At 49.6% G+C, this 22,544-nt stretch overlaps 1 protein-coding gene across 1 annotated transcript in view; it reads right to left on the reverse strand.

Moving 5' to 3' along the window:
- Positions 1 to 22,544, reverse strand: part of ANTXR1 (ANTXR cell adhesion molecule 1) — a 258,401-nt gene that overhangs the window by 44,659 nt on the left and 191,198 nt on the right. The window contains exon 15 of the mRNA XM_045294087.1: positions 17,709 to 17,789. Within this exon, the coding sequence (XP_045150022.1) occupies positions 17,709 to 17,789 (81 nt within the window). The remainder of the gene's footprint in view (positions 1 to 17,708; positions 17,790 to 22,544) is intronic.

A 22,544-nucleotide genomic window follows, 5' to 3' on the forward strand; every position in this document is an offset into this window, starting at 1 on the left:
TACATGCCTGTATTTAGACCTCTATAAATACCCTTTGTCACCTAGTTCTTTCCTCTATTTCCTTTTACTTTCCTCTTGTCCCACTATCATGCTCAGCCTTCATTTGGGTTTCAGTAGTTTCTCTCGGTTACATTACTATCTTCTTTAAAGTACAAGTATATACATTTTGTGATTGTAAAGCACAGGGTAAGTTCAGGGCCCCATCTGTGCCCATTCTCAGATACTGCACCTACAAGTTAGAGCTGAACTTATAAACGGGACCCAACCAAACAGAACCAACTGCTGTCGAGCCAATTCTGGCTTATAGCTGTCAGGACACTAGAAATGGGTACTGACCTCCAGCCAAGCTTGGCATGGGGTGAACTCCACCTTGCTGGGGGCTGCCCTGGCCTCTTCCTTCATGGATTCCCCCCCCCTCCCCAAAAGTCCAAAGAGCTGTAGTTTCTACCTACACCTAATAAAAATACCACATATGAGGTCCTGAGAAATTACATTTGTCAATGCCATGGAGCCCTCTACTCCTCCCTAACTTACTTCTTTCTCCTTGTTCTTTGTGCTTTTAAAAATCTCATTCCAGCTTCCCCTGTTCTCCACGAGGACGTTGATTGAGCACCTCCACAGGCATGCTGTTAGAGGTATAAAGGTGTAGAACGAGTTGTCTGTTGAGTCTTGTCTGACTCAGGGCCACCCTATGTGAATCAGAGCGGAACTGTGCCTCGCGGGGTTTCCAAAGACTGACTTTTTTAGAAATAGATTTGGACTTTCCATCTGAGATTCCTCTATAGGGTCTAGATCCTACAGCCTTTTGGTTAGCAGCCCGGCACATGAACGTTTGACCCACCCAGGAACTCTTAAAGGGGGCAGAAACACCCATTAAAGGCTGAGTGCGTGGGACATAAAGCTAGGATGGTTCAGAGGCAGATCAAGACCAAACCAAACTCACTGTCATCCAGTCGATGCTGCATTATAGCGACCTTATAGGTCAGGGTAGAACTGGCCCTGTGGGTTTCTGAGCCGGTAGCTCTTCACGGGAGTAGAAAGCCTCAGAGTAGCTGGTGGTTTTGAACAGCTGACCTTGCAGTTGGCAGCCCAATTTGTTACCCCTCCATCACCAGGCCTCACTTGAGAGGCAGATGCATCTCCCAAAGGGCTAGGAAGACCAGGAAGGCTTCTTAGAGAAGAGGCACCTTTGGGTGAGCGACACTGTGAGGAGAGGAGGGGCAGGGGGTCTGGGCCAGGTGACCACATGGGCCAAGACGTGGAGATGGCAATGTGGCAGGCACATCGGTTGACCCCACATGTCAGAGGGCAGTCTGCTTTGCTGACTGATCGTGGAAGGTGACAGTGAGCATGACCATGGTGGGCTGCAGAGCCCAGCACTCCCAAAGCCTTTTCCAGGAGCCCCAGGCTTAAGTGGTGCTCTGTCACAGGAGATCAATCCTTTCCAAGTGCAGCAAAGGCTGCCTCAGATATCCCCTTGGGCGATTCCCAAGGCATATTAAACTCATTAAAGCTTCTTTGAAGTCCTGTGCAGAAAAACAACACAACAACAACACCCCTTAGCGAGGTTAAGCGCTGCCCTTCCCAAACTTCTTTGACACCTATGAGCCCCTGTGGCATAAGCGTCCTGCAGAACACACTTTGTGTGGGTAAGCCATGGGGAGCCCCGGAAGGTTCCAAAGGGGAGCTTAGTGCACGGCTGCGAAGAAGAGCCGGGAGGGTGCGGGGTGGAGTGGATGCAGACAGGCCAAACACCTGCTGCGGTGCTTGACCCTCCCCACCCGCTGTCCTGGGAAGAGACAGGATTTGTTGGTAGGGGAAGAAGGGCAAGTTCACATTCCTTCACACTGAGAGCACGGACCGCCCTGAGTGTTCATGATGGCGGGACGCACGAGCCAAGACAATGTTTTCCCTGGCTGGAGAAGCTGTCTTTACATATGCAAGCAGGCATACACTTTTGCTGGCTGGCAACTGTTTTTTGACCTCCCGCCTTCCCTGCTTTTCTGTGTAGCCAAAGCCTGAGCACCCTTGAAGGAAGAACGTACATCACACTTTGTTTCTGCCATCTCTTTGGGCCAACCCTGAGCGCCAGCTTTCCTGCTCCACCCGGATTTCTCTCTTCTTTGTCTTACTGCCAGCAGCAAACAGAGAAGCCCTTCCTGATGCTACGCTGCCGAGGCTTGCACGTGGCTGTGAGGCGGGACTTGTACCACTGGCACGTTACATCCCCAGCGGAGCTTCCAGGCTAAGGCAGACGAGGAAGACGGGCCTGGTGGTCTACTTCTAACGGCCACACCAGAAGATTGTCCAGCCCACCGCTAGAAGAGGAGCCCACGAGGTTAGCCGGCATTTCAAACCCACACTGGCTACCACTGGACTCCAGTGTCCCGACGATGGAGGCCGTGGTGTGAGACCAGCTAATGTTTGATTCCATCGTGCCTGGGGTTGCCGTGAATTGGATCCCATTTGCTGGCAACTCCCCACCATAACATCTGGTCCCTAAATAAAAGTTCCTCTCCCTGCCTTCCTCCCCCACCTCAACTCCAGAGTGCCTGCTCTCTGAGGATGGAGTGTTCGATTCATCTGTTGTGTTTGGCATCTGCAGCCAAGCACCCTTCTGTTGTTGTTTTCTCTTGCCCACCAAGTGGTAGCAGGGAAAAGAAATGTGCAAACCACTCATCTTCCTGCCATCCCCAGATGAGACAGACAGAACAGAAGCGCCTCGCTTTCGTTTCCATGGAAACAATGCTCGACTACAACAAGGCCTCTTTCTCCATCATGGATGTGCTGCTAAAGGTCACCATGCTCATCTGAGAGGCAACAGCTAGGCCGGACAGTGGACTATGCGAACGTAGGTCTGATGCCAAGGTAGAAGATGACCGATCATCACAAACAGAGGATGACTACCTTATGACATAACTGCCAAATGAAATCATGACGTAACTGCCAAACCATGGAGACTGAGGGCCCACGTGAGTTGACGTAACACACAAAACCATAAACCATCACAGCCAATGTTACTGTCTCCTCCCTCCTCGGCAGTCATGACTCTCAGAAACATATCATCGGTGCATACAATTCTCAGATAGATCCCCCACTCCATCCCCCGCCCCCCCGCCGTCCTCAAAGCAACATGTCAAATGATGAGATCGTTGGTAGGTGAGGGGACAGATGTGGAAGGCTACTTGTCATTACAAGTTGTCATTATGACACAAGTCCATTTCTTTTTTCCTTTTGGGAAAACGGAGATCATTCTTGCTTCCCAGCTATGTTTCAGAGATAACGGAGGGCACATAACCCCATACATGAGCCAGTCTGAAAACCTGAAGGAGTTTTGGCGGCACAAAGGTTAAGAGCTCCACTGCTAACCAGAAGGCCGACAGCTCAGATCATTTACCGGCCCTGCAGGCGCAAAGCCCTGGCAAGTGGTTCTGGTCAAGAACAAACCCGACAGGGGCAGCTGGACCCTGGCTCGCGCCTGTGAGTCGGAATCTGCAGGATTCCGACATCGAACCACAGCAGCTTAAAACCAAGTCTTCATTGCTACCAGCCTTTCCCCCACGGTAGGGCTGCGGCGGGGAATAAGCAGTGCAGGAGCCTCCGGACATGCTAGATGGCTTAACAAACCCTCAACTGCTGATTTGGATTCCACAAGACTTCTGGTTTGGGATAGGATACGGCCTAGGCAGGGATATTTTCTATTGAGGGTTTTCTCTATTTTATTTTTGTTATTGCTGTTTGTTTGTTTCTTGATGTTGTTTTGTCTTTGAAATCCAGGAGAGGTCACTCTTTAGAGACAGTACCTGGATGTAACTAGGGCCATGGCCAGGGAGGTTGGGGGGAAATGGGAACAACAACAATAATGACGAGAAAGCAGAAAATGTTCTAAACGAGATCGTGGTCATGACTACACAACTCTTCTTAAAGTGATTGAACTCTTGAATTGTATGATATGTGAATTAGATGCCAATAACCAAAAAAGGAAATTACTCATTTAAAAATAAACCACGTCCTTCCATACTCTCTAACCCTCCAAGCTCTTGGACCCTATAGCCTGGGACCTGGTGTTTCTGGGGAAGAGTTATAAGAAGCTGGGTTTCGTCAGGGAAGGAGATCTTGTGTCATGATTTACAAAGAGAGAGAACTTCGATAATCAAATTGCTGCCACTGGAAAAAAAAAATCACACTTGGAAATAGATCCAAAGTAAACCGATGATTACCAGGGAGAGAGCAAGAAAATGATGACAGGACTAACAAGATCCCAAAGTTTTTTCCTTCTGGCATGTAGGGCTCCAGATCTACTATCAGCCGAGGCTTGGATGTGATGGCCACGGATCGGGCCGGCTTCACCAAGGGTAACAAAGAAGTCTCACTGGAGGTTGCCCTTTGAGACCCCAGACATTGCCTTCAATTTTGGAATCCACAGGAATCGGCACTCACAGCAGCCCCGCTGGATGATACTGGGGTTTCCAAATGGGCGAGTCTGGCCTGGTTAGTCACAGAAGCCTCAGCGTTGCTTAGGCGCGGCAGGTGTGAGACGTGGACAGGAGGGTTTTTGCCTAGATGTGAATTACTTCTAAGGTGCACCCATCTTGTGCTAGGAGATTCTGTTTACAGACATTTAGAAAAAATACTTGCAGCTGTCGGCCGGCAGCAGAAGAGTAAGTGGCAGAAGTTAGCTGGTGCAGTAATGGGTTGCCGAGGAAACCAGGGATGGTGGCGGGGGATGTCCTGTGCACAAGCTGACACAATGGCCACAGTGCTGCAGTTGCAGAGGGGCCTACCTCCATGGGGAGGCTTGTTTCCATCACGACCGGGGAACACATTCCCATTCCCACCCATCTCTCCCTGCCTCCACGTCTCTGAAACCCAACTTGCTTGGCCAGAACTACTCCTCTGGATAGAAAGAGAAGAAGAAAGAACACTTTTGTCTTGTACGGTGACAGGAGTGATTCCACAATGGGTTTTCCATTGGACCCCTTTTACTAGTTATACCACTAAGAGGAACATCTATCTGCCAATACGTCCAGTTTTCCAGACTCTGTGACATTTAGACTCTCCCATTACAGGCGGCAACAGGAGAGTATTTGGTTGTAGTTCCAGGAGATAGTCTCCATTTAATGTTTGTATTCAAGTCAGAGCCACGGAGTCCTTGAAAACCAGGCGGGCCAGTAGTTGAGCACGGCCAATGGCTCGGTGTCAGCTGTGAGTACCGTGTCACTACTTTCAGTGGGGTGACCAATTCCATATACCGGTGGGGGGCTGTGTGGGGGGAAGGAAAAAGTGGACAGACCATCTGGATTTTGACCCTGGTTTTGCTGTCAATGGCATTAGCCAGAAAGAAAATGTAGACAAAAACACTAAACATTGAACAAATGTCATTAAAATTAATAGGTAAAGTGAGGCAATGAACTCATCTTGGACATTTTTTTTTTTAACTTGATCAAACATAATTACAATTTATTTTAATTATATTGGTACAGCATATTTATAATAGGACATTTTGTTTTTATTACACTTTCGATTCTCAAATTAAATGAGAAATGCCATAGATCGCAATGAACAGTTCCGTGTTTTAATAACTCTTAGTTGATCTTATTTTATCTGAGGATGCCTCTGAAAGATCTTGTGTACTCGTTCTATTGAAAGGAGGGGGCTTCTTTCAAAGGCTCTTTGTGAACTACGACAATGCCTTTGGAGGGATCAGATCCTTGGTGGTGCAGAGGTTCTTACTTGGCTTGCGATCTGCAGGGGCAGCAGTTCAAAAAGACCTGCTTCTCCTTGGGAGAAAGACTGGGCTTTCTACTCCTGTAAAGAGTTACAGTCTCAGAAACCCCCAGGGGCTGTTCTACCCTGTCCTATAGTCTACCTATCGTTCCACACTGTCACCGTGAGTTGGAATCAACTCAATGGCAGTGCATTATAAAAGTCTACAAATGTGACCTCATGGAGGAGCCCTGGTGGCACAGTGGTCATGCTTTGGGTTGAAGTCCACTAGGTCACCAGCTGGTCACCAGCTTCCCGTCAAGATTAAGATGGGGTTTCCCACTCCCATTAACAGTCCCAGTTTAGAAACTCACAGGGGCACTTCTACCTCATCCTAGAGGGTCTCTCTGAGTCAGCAACGCCGGGATGGCAGTTGAGTTGGGTGACCTTGTGGGAGCTGCAGAAAGAATCATCGCCCCTAGGGCAAAGAACAGGCCAAGTCACCCCCTCTGTGCTGAGAAGTAAGAACAAAACAAAAGAAAACAAAACACCCCACACTGTAGAGGGAATGGAAAGTCAGCACTGACAAAACAAGATGGCACAATGAATGAGATGCTGAACTCGGTGACACCGCTGTTAAGTAAAGAGCAACGAGGGACCAGGCAATGACTCGGGGGTGGGGGGTGGGGTGAGGAGGGGAAGGGTTTGGAGACCAAATGGTGGAGGAAGCAGAGGCAGGGGTTGGGATGCGGCCCCTTTCCCATCCCTTCTACATGGTCATTCGGACCTCCTCTTCCAGCTCCTCTCACGTGGTAGGCTCTTTCCCATCTGGGCTCTGAGGCTACTCTTTCCAACTAGAAAGCCTTCTCCTCAGTCAACAGGGGAGCTCATCCTTCAGGGATCAAATGATCCCCCTCCTTTGGAGGTCCTCCCAAAGCCCCTGTGTGTTCAGTCTTATCCGATTCGCCCAAAGAATCCCAGGCTCCTCCTACCCTATATCACTCATCATGTCCAATTGCAACTCAACACACGGCTTTTTCTTACTCCTGCAGTGTATACTCCACAAGAGCAGGGCCCTTGCTCAGGACCGCGATGGAGTGAATAGGATCCTCTGCTCAAATCTGAGGCGAGTGGTGAAGGGTGGGGCGAGGAGAGGTGGGATCAGGGAAAGCAAACGGACGGAGAAGCTGGTGGGAAGGGCGTCAGAGATTCTACCATCTTCCAAACCAAACCCAATTCACGGACATGGAGTCAATTCTGACTCATAGGTGTTGGGGGGTGGGAGAGGTAAGAGGACAGAGAGGTCAGTGGCTGGGTTGCAAGGATGACCTCTGCCCTCCAAAGCGTGCTGGTTTGCATCCGGTCCTATTTCTCCTCCAGGGATTAAGGCTGAGCACAACTCCCACTTTCTTCTCCTGACCTGGTCTGAGAATTCAGGGAGAACCAGACAGCAAAGGGCTTGGGGGTTCTTGTGTCACCACTTCCACAAACACTCACTGGTTTCCACCTGAACAGAGCAAGCACCTTCTCAAAGTCCCCATTTCTTTACATACAAAAGGAGGTACAGTAGGGGAGGGAAGAGGAGGAAACTAAATAATGCACCCAGGAAGGCACGGAGGTCTCTCCAGCCCCTCTGTGGACCTCCATCTCCTTTCTTCCCCATCTGAAGAAAGTCTCTAGTCCACTGAGCGTCACTTTGAGGCTGGGTGACCAGAATCCCACAGGCCTCAGCAGGAGTCACAGCCCTGCTATCTTCCAGGTCAGAATTTGCCACTGGTGAGTGATTCCAGCACTGGCTGGCCAGAGTGGAACTTTCTGCCAGCCCGGTGGTTCTCAGCCTCAGTGAGGACACATCGCCACTCGGAGTGTGTGCCCAGCGTCGACCATGTCAGGTGCCCTCAGAAGACAGGCGGTTAAACACCACATTGGAACCAAGAAGTAATGTTTTTAACATGCACGTCGGTGAAATTTTGACCTTGCAGTTAAGCCCTACCTTGACTAAATCCTGGCTGTGCTCGGAAGGGAAAAATGAGGTCAGAGAGACGGAACCGGAGTGTCTGTATGACCCAGCCCTGTCTCATTCGGCCTCAAGGGGTTACTTCTTCCTCGGTGGCTCTTTGCCACTTGACCCAGAGATGTGGCTTGCTGTGGCTGCAGCTGTTTGGGAGATGAGGCAATGTGAAATGGAAGGTTTTAAGAGAAGGTACAAAAGGATGCTGCGAGGGGCGCGAGCATGTGTGCGCGGGGAAGAAGGGGCGTTCGAGTGCGGGGATTTGGAAGAGAGAGGGAGAAAGAGCCAGGAGGGCCCGTGTCAAATACCTTCACATTTATTTATTTGGTGAGCCCTCCGACTTGGTGGGAAAGTTGGTAGTGGTGCAACAACAGCTGAAGGTGGTATATATTTTGCGGGATCGTCTCTGAACTTGACTTCTCTGAGAAAGGTCACTGACCCGATGGGGATAGTTTGGTTTTTGCCATCAATGAAGCAGGTTGCGATTTCCTTCCTCAGGTGGTTTCCCCACCTCCCTTTTAAAAGAATCTCTGAAAACTTAAAAAAAAAAATCGTGGTAACCATATAGGTGACAAAACACCCGTCATTTCAGCACATGGACTGCTCATTAGCTACGTTCATCCCTGTTGTTTAAGCATTCCTATGCCTGCACTTTCCCTGCAGCTCACTGCTCCCTTCATCGAGTCCCTTTTCTGAATTTCAGGAAAGGAAGCCAAGAATTCTAAGTACTCCCGCCCCTCTTCCAGGAGACAGGGCAGGGCAGATTTCCAAGGATGAGAACAGAGTGAATACTACTGAGAATTCAAAAATCAAGGGGAGGTGCTGGGCCAACACAAGTCATGCCCCCTAGCAACATTTCCTATCATCTGATGGTTTTTTTTTTTTGGTCTTCCTTAAATGATTCACATTTCATCAGTTTTTTTTTTTTTTTAAAGGCTGTCAGAGAGCAGCACATTGGGTTTTCTCTCTAGATCTGCCGGGGGTTCACAGCTGGGAGCTCAACAAAGCACGGAAGTGTCAAAGACTTCGGTTGACTCCATGCTAAAAGCCAACGCCCACCTTCTTGTCAAGGGTGCAAAGGTTCACACAGGACTTCAATTTGTAGATGCGTGACTCCCTTGGTCACTGAGAACATCAGCAGAAGAGATGAATTTTGAGCTCAAGCTTTTTCCTATCTACTGAGCTGTAATGAAAACTCCCTGGGATCAATTGGTAGAAAGGGGTGGTGGTGGTGGGTGGGAGAAGTTGCTTTTATTTGAACGATTCCCACTGGTCAATGTAAGACCAACCCGTGAAAGCTGACACTTATTTAAGACAGAAATTTGTCAGAGAAGAAACACTCAAATGTTTTCTGAGACGAATGACAGGTAGGTGGCCAGTGGCGAGGTGGACGTTTTGCTAGTCCTGGAAAAACAAGGCTGTGCCATTAAGAAGCCCAATGCTCTGGCTCTCACAGAGCTCACTGTATTGAATCCTGACCCTAGTGATGACTAGACCGTGAGGAAGGGGACATTCAGGGAGGCTGTGGAGCTTAAGGAAGGCCATAAGAACTTGCACTTGCACATGGTGAGGCTGCCATGATTGCTCTCTCTCACCATCTCATGCTGCAACCGCTTCTAGGTCATGTCACCTTCATCTATGGCTGATCGCTGGCGTCTGCTTCTACGTCACTTCCGCTGGGAAGCCATGGTGACCCCTCCATGGTATTACCAGCCCTCCAATGCCTCAGGCACTCGTTCTAGTACCAAGCCTTTCATACCACATGGTGCTGGGAACGGTCGCGGGCAGAGGCAGGGCTTGTTGAAGACCCAGTGCACGGCACGGCTCACAGCAGGTGCTCTGTTGACTGCATGGCGGAGTCAAGGAATCCCTAATAAGGACCTGCAAGTGTGATCACCCCGGATTCAAGCACCAGCTCTGCCCCTTACCAGCCGTGTGTCCTTGAGACCATTCCTACCCTTCCCTGAATGTCAGGGTCTGTTTCATAGACGCCAGGTCACAGTTGTCCAACAAGAGAGTGGTGGTCAAGGGGGTAACCATTTGTAGCTCGTACCATACTTGGGCCAGTTCTTCTCCAAATCAGGCATTGAACTCCTAGAAGCCAGAACTGAGTCCCAGTCTAATCGGGATCCCGGGAGTCTGATTCTTAGTGGGAACTCAAGAGATGTTGGGGAAAGAATGTTTCAAGGAAGGCAGCCATGGCAGGTCTTAGAAATTGACAATGCAGGTGGAGGGGGGTGGAGAAAGAAAAGAAAGAATGAAGGGAAGGAAGGAAGAGGGACTGGGAAGAAGGGAAGAGAGAGTGAGAGAGGTCTCTCTTCTCTGAGGTCTGCTATGGGGCAGGTTGCTCTCTGCTTTCAAAGCACTGGGCTGAGGTCACTTCCCCCCTATCATGCTGTCTCCTCTCTGAGGTAAGCTGCCCAGACCCCTCCCTCATCCCCCACCGCCCCCGTACGCCTCCTTGACAGTAGGGAGATACAGTAAGGGGCTTATTGGAAACGGCTGTGCGGCACCGCAGCCCTGGGGCTGGAGCTCCGGGACAGGATTGCACAAGCTCTGGGGCTGAGCTCCGGAGGCATTTCAACGTTACTTGTGTGCTGTGTGTGTGTGTGCATGTGTGCTTTCCTGGGCCTTTTCTGATGGCCTTGCACAACAACGTCAGCCATGCATCTCAGCCTTTCACTCTTGCCGATAGTGATGGAAGGTGCCAGCCTCCTGATCAGAGAGAAACCAGGGCGACACAAGCAAAGACCACAACCAAGCCCAGGGTCTCCTCCAGGGCCGCGAGAAGAAGAGGCTCACGCTGCGGTCAGCCCTGAATGGGGAGGGCTGAGTCTCGGCCGGGAAAGACACGAGTTGTCGTCTCTGTTTTTTCCCCTAGCTTTTTTTGCTAATTTGTTACGACACGCTGTCAAAGATCACATGATTAGATGGGAGCATCGATCTGAACCACCCGCCTGGTCAGAGAGGGAAAGCACCACTTTCCTTGGGCCTATAAAACGACGGTTTTTGGAAGACGCATGGAGAAGCTACCTTCCAATCATGCTGAGGAGGAAGCTAGGATTGGACCAGATCACTGGTTCTCACTCCTGGAGGCCCATCAGAATCACCTGCGGGAACCTTTCATATCCCACTGTCCGGACCGCACAAGTCCCCAGGTGGAGGAAATGGTTCACTTTCGCTCAGAGGCTCCGAGGAAGAGAGGCCTGGAGACTGGTTTCCATAGAGATTATAGCCAAGAAAACCCTGGGGCGTGGTTCTCAGTAACACACGGGGTTGCCCTGAGTTGGAAGTGACTCAACGGCTACAGACCCCATCCTAGGTCAGTTCAATCAGACCCTTTGGGTGGGACTGGGCAGCAGGGCTTTAAGCTCCAGAGGTGGTGATCTGGGAGACCCGATGGAACATCTCTGGATTGGATGATCTCTGGTCTTCGAAGTCCCCTTACATTTCGGTGTTTGAAACGAGCACTCAAGGAACAGTATCCTATCTGCCGCTGAAAGGATTTCTCTGCAACTAACTGGGGCTTCCCATTTAGAATTGATCTACACTCTTGTTCCCCAAGTGTTCTCTGGAGAAAATGGGAAAGCATTGGCTTGGCGGGCAAATAAGTATAGGCAACTTTGACTTAGAATCCCAAACTCTCAGGTTTAGCTGACCCTTAAAGATCTTCCTGTTCACTGGTTCCCCAAGTGTGGTCTCTAAGCCAGTAACCCTGGCATCACCTGGCAGCTTGTTAGAGATGCTAATCCCAGGCCTCATTTTAGACCCATTACGTCAGTGGTTCTCAACCTTCCTAATGCCGTGACCCTTTAAGACAGTTCCTCACGTGGTGGTGACCCCAGAGCCATAAAATTATTTTCGTTGCTACTTCAAACCTGTCATTTTGCTACTGTTATGCATTAGGCGACTCCTGTGAAAGGGTTGTTCGGCCCCCAAGGGGTCGCGACCCCCAGGTTGAGAACTGCTGCAATAAGTAAAAAACTCTGATGCTAAGATGCAGCCATCTGTGTACCAGCACGTTTTTCATGTGACTCTGGTGCTTACGTTGGAGAACTTCTGTTCTGATGAGGGAGTCCCTCCTACAGCATGTTGTCTTCGTGTGTCAACAGGGAAGTCTTGATCCTCGTGCTTGAATTCCTCCAGATGGAATCTACTTCATAGACACTTCTGATTGGTGGCTCTAGTCTTGTCCAATGAGACAGCCCAAGTAAATCCAAATCACCAGCCACACTTCAGAGAGTTTAGGGTCAAGGAGTTATGGTTTAATATAACACATAGGTGGGGGTTTTGGGGGGGCGGATGGAGGGTATAAAGGGGAAATGATGTCAAGGAGTTCAAGAAGGAAGAGAATGTTTTGAAACTGTGGAAACAATTGTACACTACTGCTTGATGTGATTGAACTATGGAAAGATACGATATCTGTATTAGCTCCCAATAGAATGGTTTTTTGGGGAAAAAATGAGAAATCCAGGATCGGTAGATCTATAGAGGCAGTAACTGGATTGCTAATTACCTAGGGCTGTGGTTCTCAACCTGTGGGTTGTGGCCCCTTTGGGGGCAGAAAGAACCTTTCACAAGGGTCGCCCAATTCATAACAGTAGCAAAATTACAGGTCTGAAGTTGCAACAAAAATAATTTCATGGTGGTGGGGGGGGAGGTCACCACAACATGAGGAACTGTCTTAAAGGGTCACAGCATTAGGAAGGTAGAGACCCACTGCTGGCCTAGGGGCATGGCTGGGGTGTATGAACTAGGAATATGAGCAGAAATTGTTTAAAAAAAAGATGAGTTCGGATAATGACCATACAGATATCGATCTTAAAACATTCCCTAGAAAAATGGGCTGAGATGTGTACAGGCAATTGACAAAAGAGAAAATACATACTTGAGCCATTGCTTGACCTTACAAGTAGTAAAAAGTGAAACATTAAAATAGTTGCTATCAAACTTTCCAGAATTCCAAACTCACTCTCCTGAAGTCAATTCCAACTCACAGTGGGCCTAAGGGCAGAGTAGAACGGACCCTGTGCATTTCTGAGGTTATAAGTCTTTATGGGGACAAGAGCCTCATCTGGTTTCGAACTGCTGACCTTGTGGTTGGTAACCCACGGCATACCCCATGATGCCACCAGGACGCAGGTCCCTATCAATAGCTGGGTTTAATTATGTTGACGAGATTCTCAGAGTTGGGTTTTGACTAGATGCTAACACGAGAGTTAATCTTTCTGAAGGGCAAGCAGGAAAGACAGAGCAACGCTTTAAAGATTTGGCGTGGCTTGATCGTGGACCACTGGACACCCACCGAAAAGAACTATTCATGAATGCGTGCCGAGATTCAGGGACGAGGATATTGACTGCAGCGCTGCCTGTACGAAACACTTGCAGATAAGTCCCCCCAAAGAGAAGCACACATCATTATCATGGCACAGAAACACAATGGAATATGACACCGCTATTAGAATGATATGGCACAAGGATATGTAGTAGTATGGAAGAATCTGAATTGTATATGGTTAAGTGATAGAGAATAGGTGACAAAAAATAACGAATAACTCACTGCCGTTGAATTGATTCTTACTCATGGCAACCTTATAGGGCAGGGTAGAATTCCCCCTGTGGGTTTCGGAGATTGTGACTCATCTTTCTCCTGTGGAGTGGGATGGTGGTTTTGAACCGATGACCTCGTGGCTAGCAGCTCTATGCCACAGGGCTCCTAGGTTACAAAATAGGAGGCACAAAGTAATGGCCAAGAGATGACCAACTATAAAAGCTACCACTACCTATGTTTCTTTCCTTTTCCTTTTCTCAAATGGAATATTCTTGATTCCTTCAATCGCTTGTCCATGAAAGGTGAGCAGATTTTCTGAACATAAAAGAGTTGATAAGTCTTAGGGACTATCCTCAAATAAGCTAATGTGGCTTCAGTTCTAACCTAGTCTGACTCGGTTTTCATTAAATGTGCTCTGGTTTAATAAGGTGCCCTTTCAAGCATGGGTCTAGCCTGCAGCATTTGGTGTTTCCAGAGACACCTTGGTGACCATGAACATTACCAAGGTGATGCGTGCTCACTAGGGAGACAGTTTGGGAGAGCCATTCCCAGCCGGGGAAACGATATGCAGAGGCACAGAGATTCAAAAGGTTCTGGCACGTTCCGGGACCAGAGAGCAATTCCTGTAGTGGGAGCATATTTGGAATGACCAGAGTACCAGGAGTGAAGGGGGAGTAGAAGGGTGATCCCAAACCCAACTCACTGCCATTGAGTTGACCCCTTCACAGATAGAATAGAAGTGCCCCATAGGGTAGCCAGTGCTCCAACTACTGTGCCACCGGAACTCTTTAGTGGAAAGGCCTCCAAAAACTCCAAACCCAACCAGACCAATCCAGACCAAACCAAGCTCACTCCCCTGGAGTTGATTCAGACTCATAGGGACTCTATCGAGTGGAGTGGAACCACGCCTGTGATTTTCTGAGACTATCACTCTCTATGGGAGTAGAGAGTCTCATCTTTCTCCTGAGGAGTGGCTGGTGGTTTTGAACTGCTGACCTTGCAGTTAGCAGCCCAATGTGTAACCACGAAGCCACCAGGGGTTCTAAATCAAGCCTTTTCGTACTCTTTGCACATTTGAGGCTGATGAATAGCATGCTGAGATCTGTGTTTTAGAGAGAGCCTTGCGGCAGTTTGTGGCCTGAAAGTATGAAAGACTTAAGCAAAAAAATATATGCTTGGTGAACTTTTAAACATTTAGGATTAGATGTCTTGCTGGCTTGCTACTTAAGTGGCTTCTTCTAGCACCTTCTCTATTAATGACATAAAAGAAGATGTGCTGATGGCTCCCCCAAACAGTGGGAGCATGATCCCACCCCAATCCCACCCCCCGAGCCTCCAGGCACAAAGGAGGCAGAGGCTGCCCTGTGTGTGTCTCCGGCTGTCATCTCATTCATGCCTGCCCTGACCCTGGGCTTGACAGCTCGGAGGAAGTGGGCACCCCTCCCAGGAGAGGGTCGTGCCTCTGAGCACAGCTTCCCTCAGCCCGGTTCTCTGCAGTGAAGGCTCTCATCCTCTTGCAACAGCCTCCGAGGTGCTGGTGTGGGGCCAGTGTCTCTGTCTGAAGGGTTGAGGTGGTGTCACTAGGGGGCGCAGCTGCAGCAGACAGGGTCTGCGAAGCAAGCGCTGCCAGGTTTCCCTGAGGTCAACATATGTTTGAAGTCATTTAAAACTGCAACCGAAAATGCCATTAGGTACTTTTTGTTTTTGTTTTACAGGAAAACATTCAGAACCTGTGACTCTGGCTCACAAGCACATGCCGGGATGGAGTAATTTTGGTGTTTATGGAAAATGTGGTCAGGCCCACAAATCAGGGCTGAGGAATCCTCAGCCATCACCCACCGGGCCAGCAGGGCAGGTCTGCAGAAAGCCTGCGAGGTTTTGGGAAACAGACAGGGCAAACACAAAGCTCTAAGAGGGGCCGTGCTTTCCTTGGTAATTATGCCAAGGGGCTCTCATGCCACTTGGAAACCCACTGCCAACTAATCTAAGACCCGCCTTACCTAGCTTCTTAAGGCCACCAAGATGTCTGCGGACACTACCATGACCAGCAGGGCACAGTTCTCTGCATCCACAGCTCCATGTACCTTCCAGTGTATTCCAATCCTGGGACTTCCTCTCTCGATTGCACCACACAGTTGCTGTCAAGCCGGCTCTGACTCACAGTAACCCCATTGGTGCCAGGGTCACTCGGGCTGGGCTCTGTGGGGCTGTCCAGGGCTGACTTTTCAGAAGGACACCGCTCGTCTTTTTTTCTCCCTGAAGCAGCTCTGAGTGGGCTCCAATCTCCAACTCCCTGGTTAGTAGCCGGTTGGGTGGACTGTTTCACTGCCCTGGAACTCAACGGCCTACATCTCAGGCCTGCTCTTTTGTGAAACCCGAGAATGTAAGTGCAGGGCGGCATTGTAGGTCTCAAAAGCACAGGATGTATCTGTGCGTTGTCAAGACCATGAACGCAAAGGTTCCCTCAGGATTAGGTGGTAGTTGAAGGAGATCCCATCGGTTTCTGTGGCTTTGCTCTTGGATCTGTGTGTCTGTTGCCTCTCATGTCACCAGGGCTCCCGGCATCCCCCAACCCCATGCCCCTACACACCAACAAAGAGGGTTGTTTCTTAGACTTATTAATCATAGAATTTCCTTCTAGCTTTCCTCTAGCCAACACTCCTCCCTCTCCTCAGGTTGAAACAGCTTATGAACGGGATCCTGGCAAACTGGTCAGCAGAGAATTTAGAATGTTAAATTAATTGAATGGAGATGTTTTTCAACTGCTATAAAATAATAATAATAATAATAATAATAATAATAATAAATAAAAGTCAGGTAAGAGAGGGGAGCTAATACACTGTAACAGCATGTTCATTCTTATATACAGAAAGTAGTGCTTCCAAACCCTAATTTGAGTGCTTCCTGGTTTTTGGTGATTCATCAGTTAGATGAGGCTCATGCGTGGTAAAACCAAAAAAGCTCCTCAATTTCCCCATGGGAGCTAGAGAGATCATTTATAAGGCCAAACATTTCCTCCCCCGCCACCACGTTCAAACTTGATGGTCTGCGCTGCTCATTTCTGTTAAGTGAACAGTTTTTAAGATGTGCTACTGAAAAAAGGAAAGTGTGCTTGTTGCCATTTGCAGACAAAGGAACGGATCCCACGAGAGCCTGCTTGACCCAGCATTGGTGGGACCCGGTTTCCTGTCATACTTACCTCTTGTCGCTGCCACAGCGTGGCACAGGCATACCTCAGGGAGCAGTAATAACCAGTCCCCCAGCCACAAACCACCCATTGTCAAGGGAATGGAGTGTCAGGACCTGCCTACCAGCCTCTGTTCTCGTGTCTCTGCGTTGTACCATGCTGAAGCCAGCGTGGGCAGGGCGCAGATGGGAGTGCACCCGGCACGCAGCTATTGTAATATGGTTTGAATTTTAGCGTCAGCTGTCCACCAAGAAAAGAGTCACAATATTTGCCGTTGATTGAGGGTGCGTGTCCATTAAGTTAGGATCATCTGTTTTACACGGATGAGGTTGAGAGGGGTCGGTCAGGAGGGAAGAGGTGGGGATGGGAGGGTGAGATGCAAACCCAAGCTTGCCTGAGTTTAAAGGTGTTCAAACGAGTCACCTTTCATCAGTGTTGGGATTACTCAGTTTGCATTCACAGAGAAGCAGATGAAAGATGTATGTTACTGACAACAGAGGGGGAATTTGGTCCGAAGCATTGCTCTGTCAAACTTCTGGGGAAAAAGGAAGGGGCTCGTTCTTATCATAAGAAAGAGCAGTGATTTGATTTCGGCAGAATGGAGGCCGTTCTCACCTTTGTTACTTATTATCGGAACCAGAACCCATCACTCAACCTCTTGGATCCTCCGCTTCCTCATTTACAGAGGGAGAGGGAAGGGTGACATGCTTTCTAAGACTTTGGTGGGCGCCGTCTTCCCTCACCCCTCCAAGCTTGAAGACACTCTGCACTTGGCCCTGCCAGATTCTGAGTGGATGCTCCCTAGGCAGAAGATCCCTATGGTGCTGGGCCCACTGAGCTCAACACCTGCTGTCAGTGGTGGGAATTTTCTACAGTCCCTTATTCTCTTGTCCCCTCCTGACAGGGCTTGCGCTCTGTTCCGCATCCCCGGCCAGTGTGGGGGCACCAGCAGATCGCCCTCCTGGCATGGCCCTAACCAGCAGCCAGCCCCACTTAATTTATTCCTTTCCCCTATATATTAAGAAGCACATCGACGAAGCTAAACCCGACATAGAGCTCTGTCAAAGGCCTTGGCAGGAAAGCAAATACATAACTCTAGGTCTTGTAGAAGTCCACGTTTTGAAAATTAGCACTTGATTTCCCCCAACAGAGTAATAGGAGTCTGTAACTATCGAAGCTCTGTCAGAAGACAGAGGGAGAGGGAACACATCAGAATGCGTGGGGCTGTTCGAGACGCCAATCACAGGTCCTACCGTGTCTCCTGGCTGTGGACGCATCACGGACACACGGTCATATCCTTTCCTTAGGAGGACCCACAAGGCATCCAGTTTTCCCTGAAATAAAACAAACGCAGTGAGATTACACACAAGACCAGGCCAGGGTAAGCATAAGTCTGCAGGTAGTTTTCTCTCCAATCATGTGCAATGACGCGGCAGGGGCAATGAGATGCTATGGAAGCGACCCTCTGCTCCCAAGGCTCTCAATGCAGGCTTCATGCATGAGCAGGAGATAGGCGGCACATAATCCAGATTGGTGGTCAGGAAGCGTACACCCTGAGCGCTCGGATAGTCCTAAATTTGGAAATCTGGAGAGGCGCATTCAAGAACGTGGCTTTCCCCCTGTGTCGTGTCTGGGCATATCGTACCCCACAAGTTAATCTTTTCAATGTTCACTAAGATTTTGCTTCCATTTGGTGCCTGGCATTTGTCCCTGACCAGGAGGACAACCCCAGGAAGGAACTAAGGGTGAAGAGTTTGACCAATGAAAAGGCTTCCAGGACAGTGCTGCGACCCTTTAATACAGTTCCTCATGGTGTGGTGACCTCGTATGTGAGCGTATCTGCATGTGGGCGAACCCACCTGGAGACAGATAGAGGAGTGGTGTCTCGGTTCCTAAGACCATCGGAAATATGATCTTAGGCGACCCCTGTGAAAGGGTTGTTTGCTGTCCAAAGGGGTCTCGACCCACAGGATGAGAACCGCTGCTCTAGGATGTTGACTCCTAGCTACCGGGTTGGCTCAGTGATCTCCAGGTTGATGAGGAGCCACACTCTCTCCCCACACATTCTGCATGTCAACCAAATGAGACAGTCCTAATCACAGACTTTTGGGGTTGCTGACAGTTGACTAAAACGGAGAAGAGTGAATCTGTGAGGGCCAAGCACTTGATAGTATTTCATACCCCCCCAAACACCCAAATGATTTGCCACTGAGTTGATCCCAACCCACGATGATCCCATGTGTGTCCGTGTAGAACTGTGCTCCGTACGGTTTTCCATGGCCGATCTAAAACATGCAGATCACCAGGCCTTTCTTCAAAGGTGCCTGTGCGTGGATCTGAACCACCAACCTTAGGGTTAGGAGCTCTGTGCTTAACCATTTTGTGCTACTAGAGGGACTCGCCAGTATGTGAGAAAGGTGGCCTAATGGCACCCAGCTATTCTAACACCGAGGCCGGGCTGGATCCAGTATGGCTTCTGCTACCCCAGACAGTTCTACTGAAAGAAAAAGGACATGTCTGTCGCTTGTCTCTTAGTCTGAGCTCTGGGAGGTGGCTCTGTGGACAGGCAGATGACTTTCAGACAGTAAGAATGCTGTGCTGTTTCACCCCCCGCGTAGGTGGTGCTTTATGACAGCAGCACTTGGAAACAAGGGCTGCCGATGTCACTCCCTGGCATTCTCTATGTGTATTTGCTTGTCACCTGTCTTCCCTGGTGGAATGACGACCGCTCCAGGAACAGCTGACATGCCCTGGGTTTTTTCGGGAAAGTAATGTGCTGTAGCACCTGGTGCTCGACGGCGCATCCGCTGGGTGGATGAGTTCACATCTGTGGTCCTGCTATGTCCTGGGCTGGGCGCTTTTCAGATAGGTCACCTCATGTTCCCACCGTCCGACATTACACAGAGGAACTGAAGAGTCAGGAAAGTCAAGCGATTCCCCAAGGTCACACAGATTTTTAAACGATGTTTTAAAAAGTCACGTAGTTCTATCAGGGGGTGGCAAACTTTTGAGATGGAAGAGCCGATCCTGTCCCTCGCAACAATTTAAAACTTACTCGAGAGCTATAGATGTATTTTTTACGAAGTGAGGAAAATTTAAAGTCATGTTATCAGTGAAACTAGGATACGTTTGTTTTCAGTTTCGATCTTACGTCAGAGCCACCTGTAGGCACTGAAAGAGCCAGTTGGCCGACCCCTGGGTTATCCATTGAAGACGACGTGTAAACTGAAACGCATGGCTGTGTATGTCCCAGCCTCCTGGACCTCCTGCTACACAGATACTGCAGCTCCTTCCTCTGCAGGGCGCTGGGTCCGAGCAGCTACATTGAGCTGGTTTCAAACATGGCTTCTAAACTCGGGCATGCAACCCTGGAAGCCATTAGGAAATTTATGGAAGGTATTTGGACCAGACCTTTTATGCAATGCCGTAGAAGAATAAAGGAGCAGAGGTTAGCGTTAATGGCTCGTGATACAGAGAAATACTTTGTGAAATGTTTGCTTCCATGAAATGTGTGTGTGAGAGAGACGGAGGAGGAGTGGGGAGGAGGGAGGCGGTGGGCACGAGAGCACATGTAGAACATGAGCGGGGGCCGACGAGAATAGGGGTGTCTTAAGTCCTGCCTCAAAATGCTCCCTGCATGTCTGACCGGGGTTCCAGTCAGAAATGTTTGGGAACACCACTCTGGAGGCCCCTCTCTTCGTTCCCTCCTGCTGCTGCGACAGATCACCAGTGGATGGCTCTATTTTTCTCACAATGTACGAGGCTCACTCCCTCTCACTGTCATCGAGAATAGAATGCTCCTTTTGGGTTTCCAAGACGGTAACTCAAACCAAACCAAACTCACTGCCCCGGAGTTGATTCAGACTCATAGCGAGTCTATCGAATGGAGTGGAACTGCGCCTGTGGGTTTCTGAGACTATCCCTCTCGACGGGAGTAGAGAGCCTCATCTTTCTCCTGAGGAGTGGCTGGTGGTTTTGAACTGCTTGCCTTGCCATTAGCAGCCCGACTTGTAACCACTAGCCCAGAAGTCCAAAGGCAGGACGCCAGCCTTGGCAAAGCTTTCTCTCTCTGCTGGCTCAGGAGCAAGGTCCTTCTGTGTCTCTTCAGCTGTTGGTTCCTGGTTCCGTGAAGAGCTCTACATGTCTTGGCATCTGATCTAACCGCCCCTCCACCCTGCTGCTCACTTATGATCTCAAAAGAGAGACTACACTAACCGAACCTCCTTAACAGATAAGAAAGACAACCCGTTCCCAAATGTCATTACGACCGCAGGCCTAGGGTTTTACATATCTACAGCACACATTTTTGGGAAGGCATGTTCAATCCATTGCAGTGTCTCTGAGTGGCTCTGCTAGCAAGCGGGGAGACTCCAGAGGACTCAAGTTCTTGTCCCCAGGCTTTTATTTGTGTGGGAGAGCATGCCTTGAAGAGAGTCGTCTCTAACATGTCATGTTCTGAAAATTGTCGTCTTCCAGTGGCTTATCAATAGACACATGAGTGTGTTCGGGAACGTTTATCAAACACTGTCTGAGTGCTGGGGGGCTAACCTGTGGCTTGCAAAGTGTAGCGTTTCTTCTCATCTCCTCTGGCAAAGCAGAAAGCCTCTGCAAACATCGTGAGGGACGCGAACGCTGGCGAGAGGGGCTGCTGAGCTTGGCCCAGTTGTTTGCGTGCAGTCGTTCCAATCATCGGTTACGTGTTTTCCTTTCCTCTTCTTTGGGTCAGTGTTTATATTTCAGGGCACAACCAGGTGGATTTCCTAGACAAATGCCTCTTTTTCAACCCGCCCCCTCCACCCCCAGGTTTCTTGGAAAGGCCAGCCCAGACAGCCCCCAAGGTCCGCTTGTAACCGTGTCTTACGTTGAATTTGTAGGCCACCAGGAGCGGGTGCATATGTTGCCTTACTTTGGCGCAAGAAAGGAGGCTGCTGGTGCGGGACCCCCTATTGGGTTGCTAACTGGGAGGTCGGTGGTTCAAATCTCCCAGCTGCTCTGTGGGTGAAAGATGGGGCTGTCTACTTAGATAAAGGTTTGGTCTCGACCATCCTAGGAGGTGGTTCTCCTTTGTCCTGTTAGAATGCTTTGAGTCAGAATTGACCAGAGAGCAGTAAGGTTGGGTTAGTGGGTTTTAGTGCAAGAAAATGCCTGGATTGTTTTCCACACCTTAAAAGCCCGACCCCTGACAGTGTTCTGTAAGCTGCCACCTCAATTCCGTGACAAACAGGAAGCTGGAAGCTGGGGCTGGAAGAAGGGAATGAATTAGCCCAACAGAACTCTAAAGCTACCTAGAACCCACCACCATTGAGTTAGTTCTGCCTCTGAGTGAGCCGGTGAATCTTCATGGCAGAAGATATCCTCATCTGTATGCCCTGACCTTGCAACCCAGTGCCTATCGCACAGCCCACGCCACTGAGCTGCCAGCTACTGGCATCATACCCTCCCTATAGGACAGAGGAGAGCCGCCGCGATGGGTTCCAGAGCCTATCAATCTTGATGGAAGTAAAAAGCCTCATCTTCTTCCTAAGCGGCATCGGGTGCTTTTGAACTGCTGACCTTGTGGTTAGCAGCTCACACAGGACACCCCCAGGGCTCCTCAAAGTCCCGCCCAGTCTCCTTATTTAAAGCTGGATGCATTGCCAAAGAGCAGAAGCCACAGTGACCTAGTAGGATAGAGTACAACGTTCTCACAGGGTTTCCAAGGCTGTAATCTTTCTGGAAGCAGATTGCCACCTCTTTCTTCTGCGGGGTGGCTGCTGGGCTCAAACCACCGGCCTCTCAGTTAGCAGTTCAGCGCCCAGCCACTCAGCCCGAGGGCATCTTAAGAACTCACCTAGATGTAGCATCTTGGAGAATGGGCCATGCTTCTGGCGGCAGAGCAAAGGGTAAGCGTGTGCAAAGGAGGCCTCAGACAGCCCGAGACCAACTCAGGGTCGGCCCCTTCCTGACTAGGGAGCCTGCGGAAGGCTGCTTCATCCTCCTGAGCCTTATTTTCTCATCTTTGACATGAGGTCACAGTCACGTCTACTCTGAAGACTTGTTATACAAGAATACAGTTAGATACTGAAGGGAAACACGTGTCTCACAGCAAC

The sequence above is a fragment of the Echinops telfairi genome, unplaced genomic scaffold (assembly GCF_000313985.2).
Source record: "Echinops telfairi isolate 266 unplaced genomic scaffold, ASM31398v2 ScPeMD7_2573;HRSCAF=3158, whole genome shotgun sequence".
NCBI classification, from domain to species: Eukaryota; Metazoa; Chordata; class Mammalia; order Afrosoricida; family Tenrecidae; genus Echinops; species Echinops telfairi.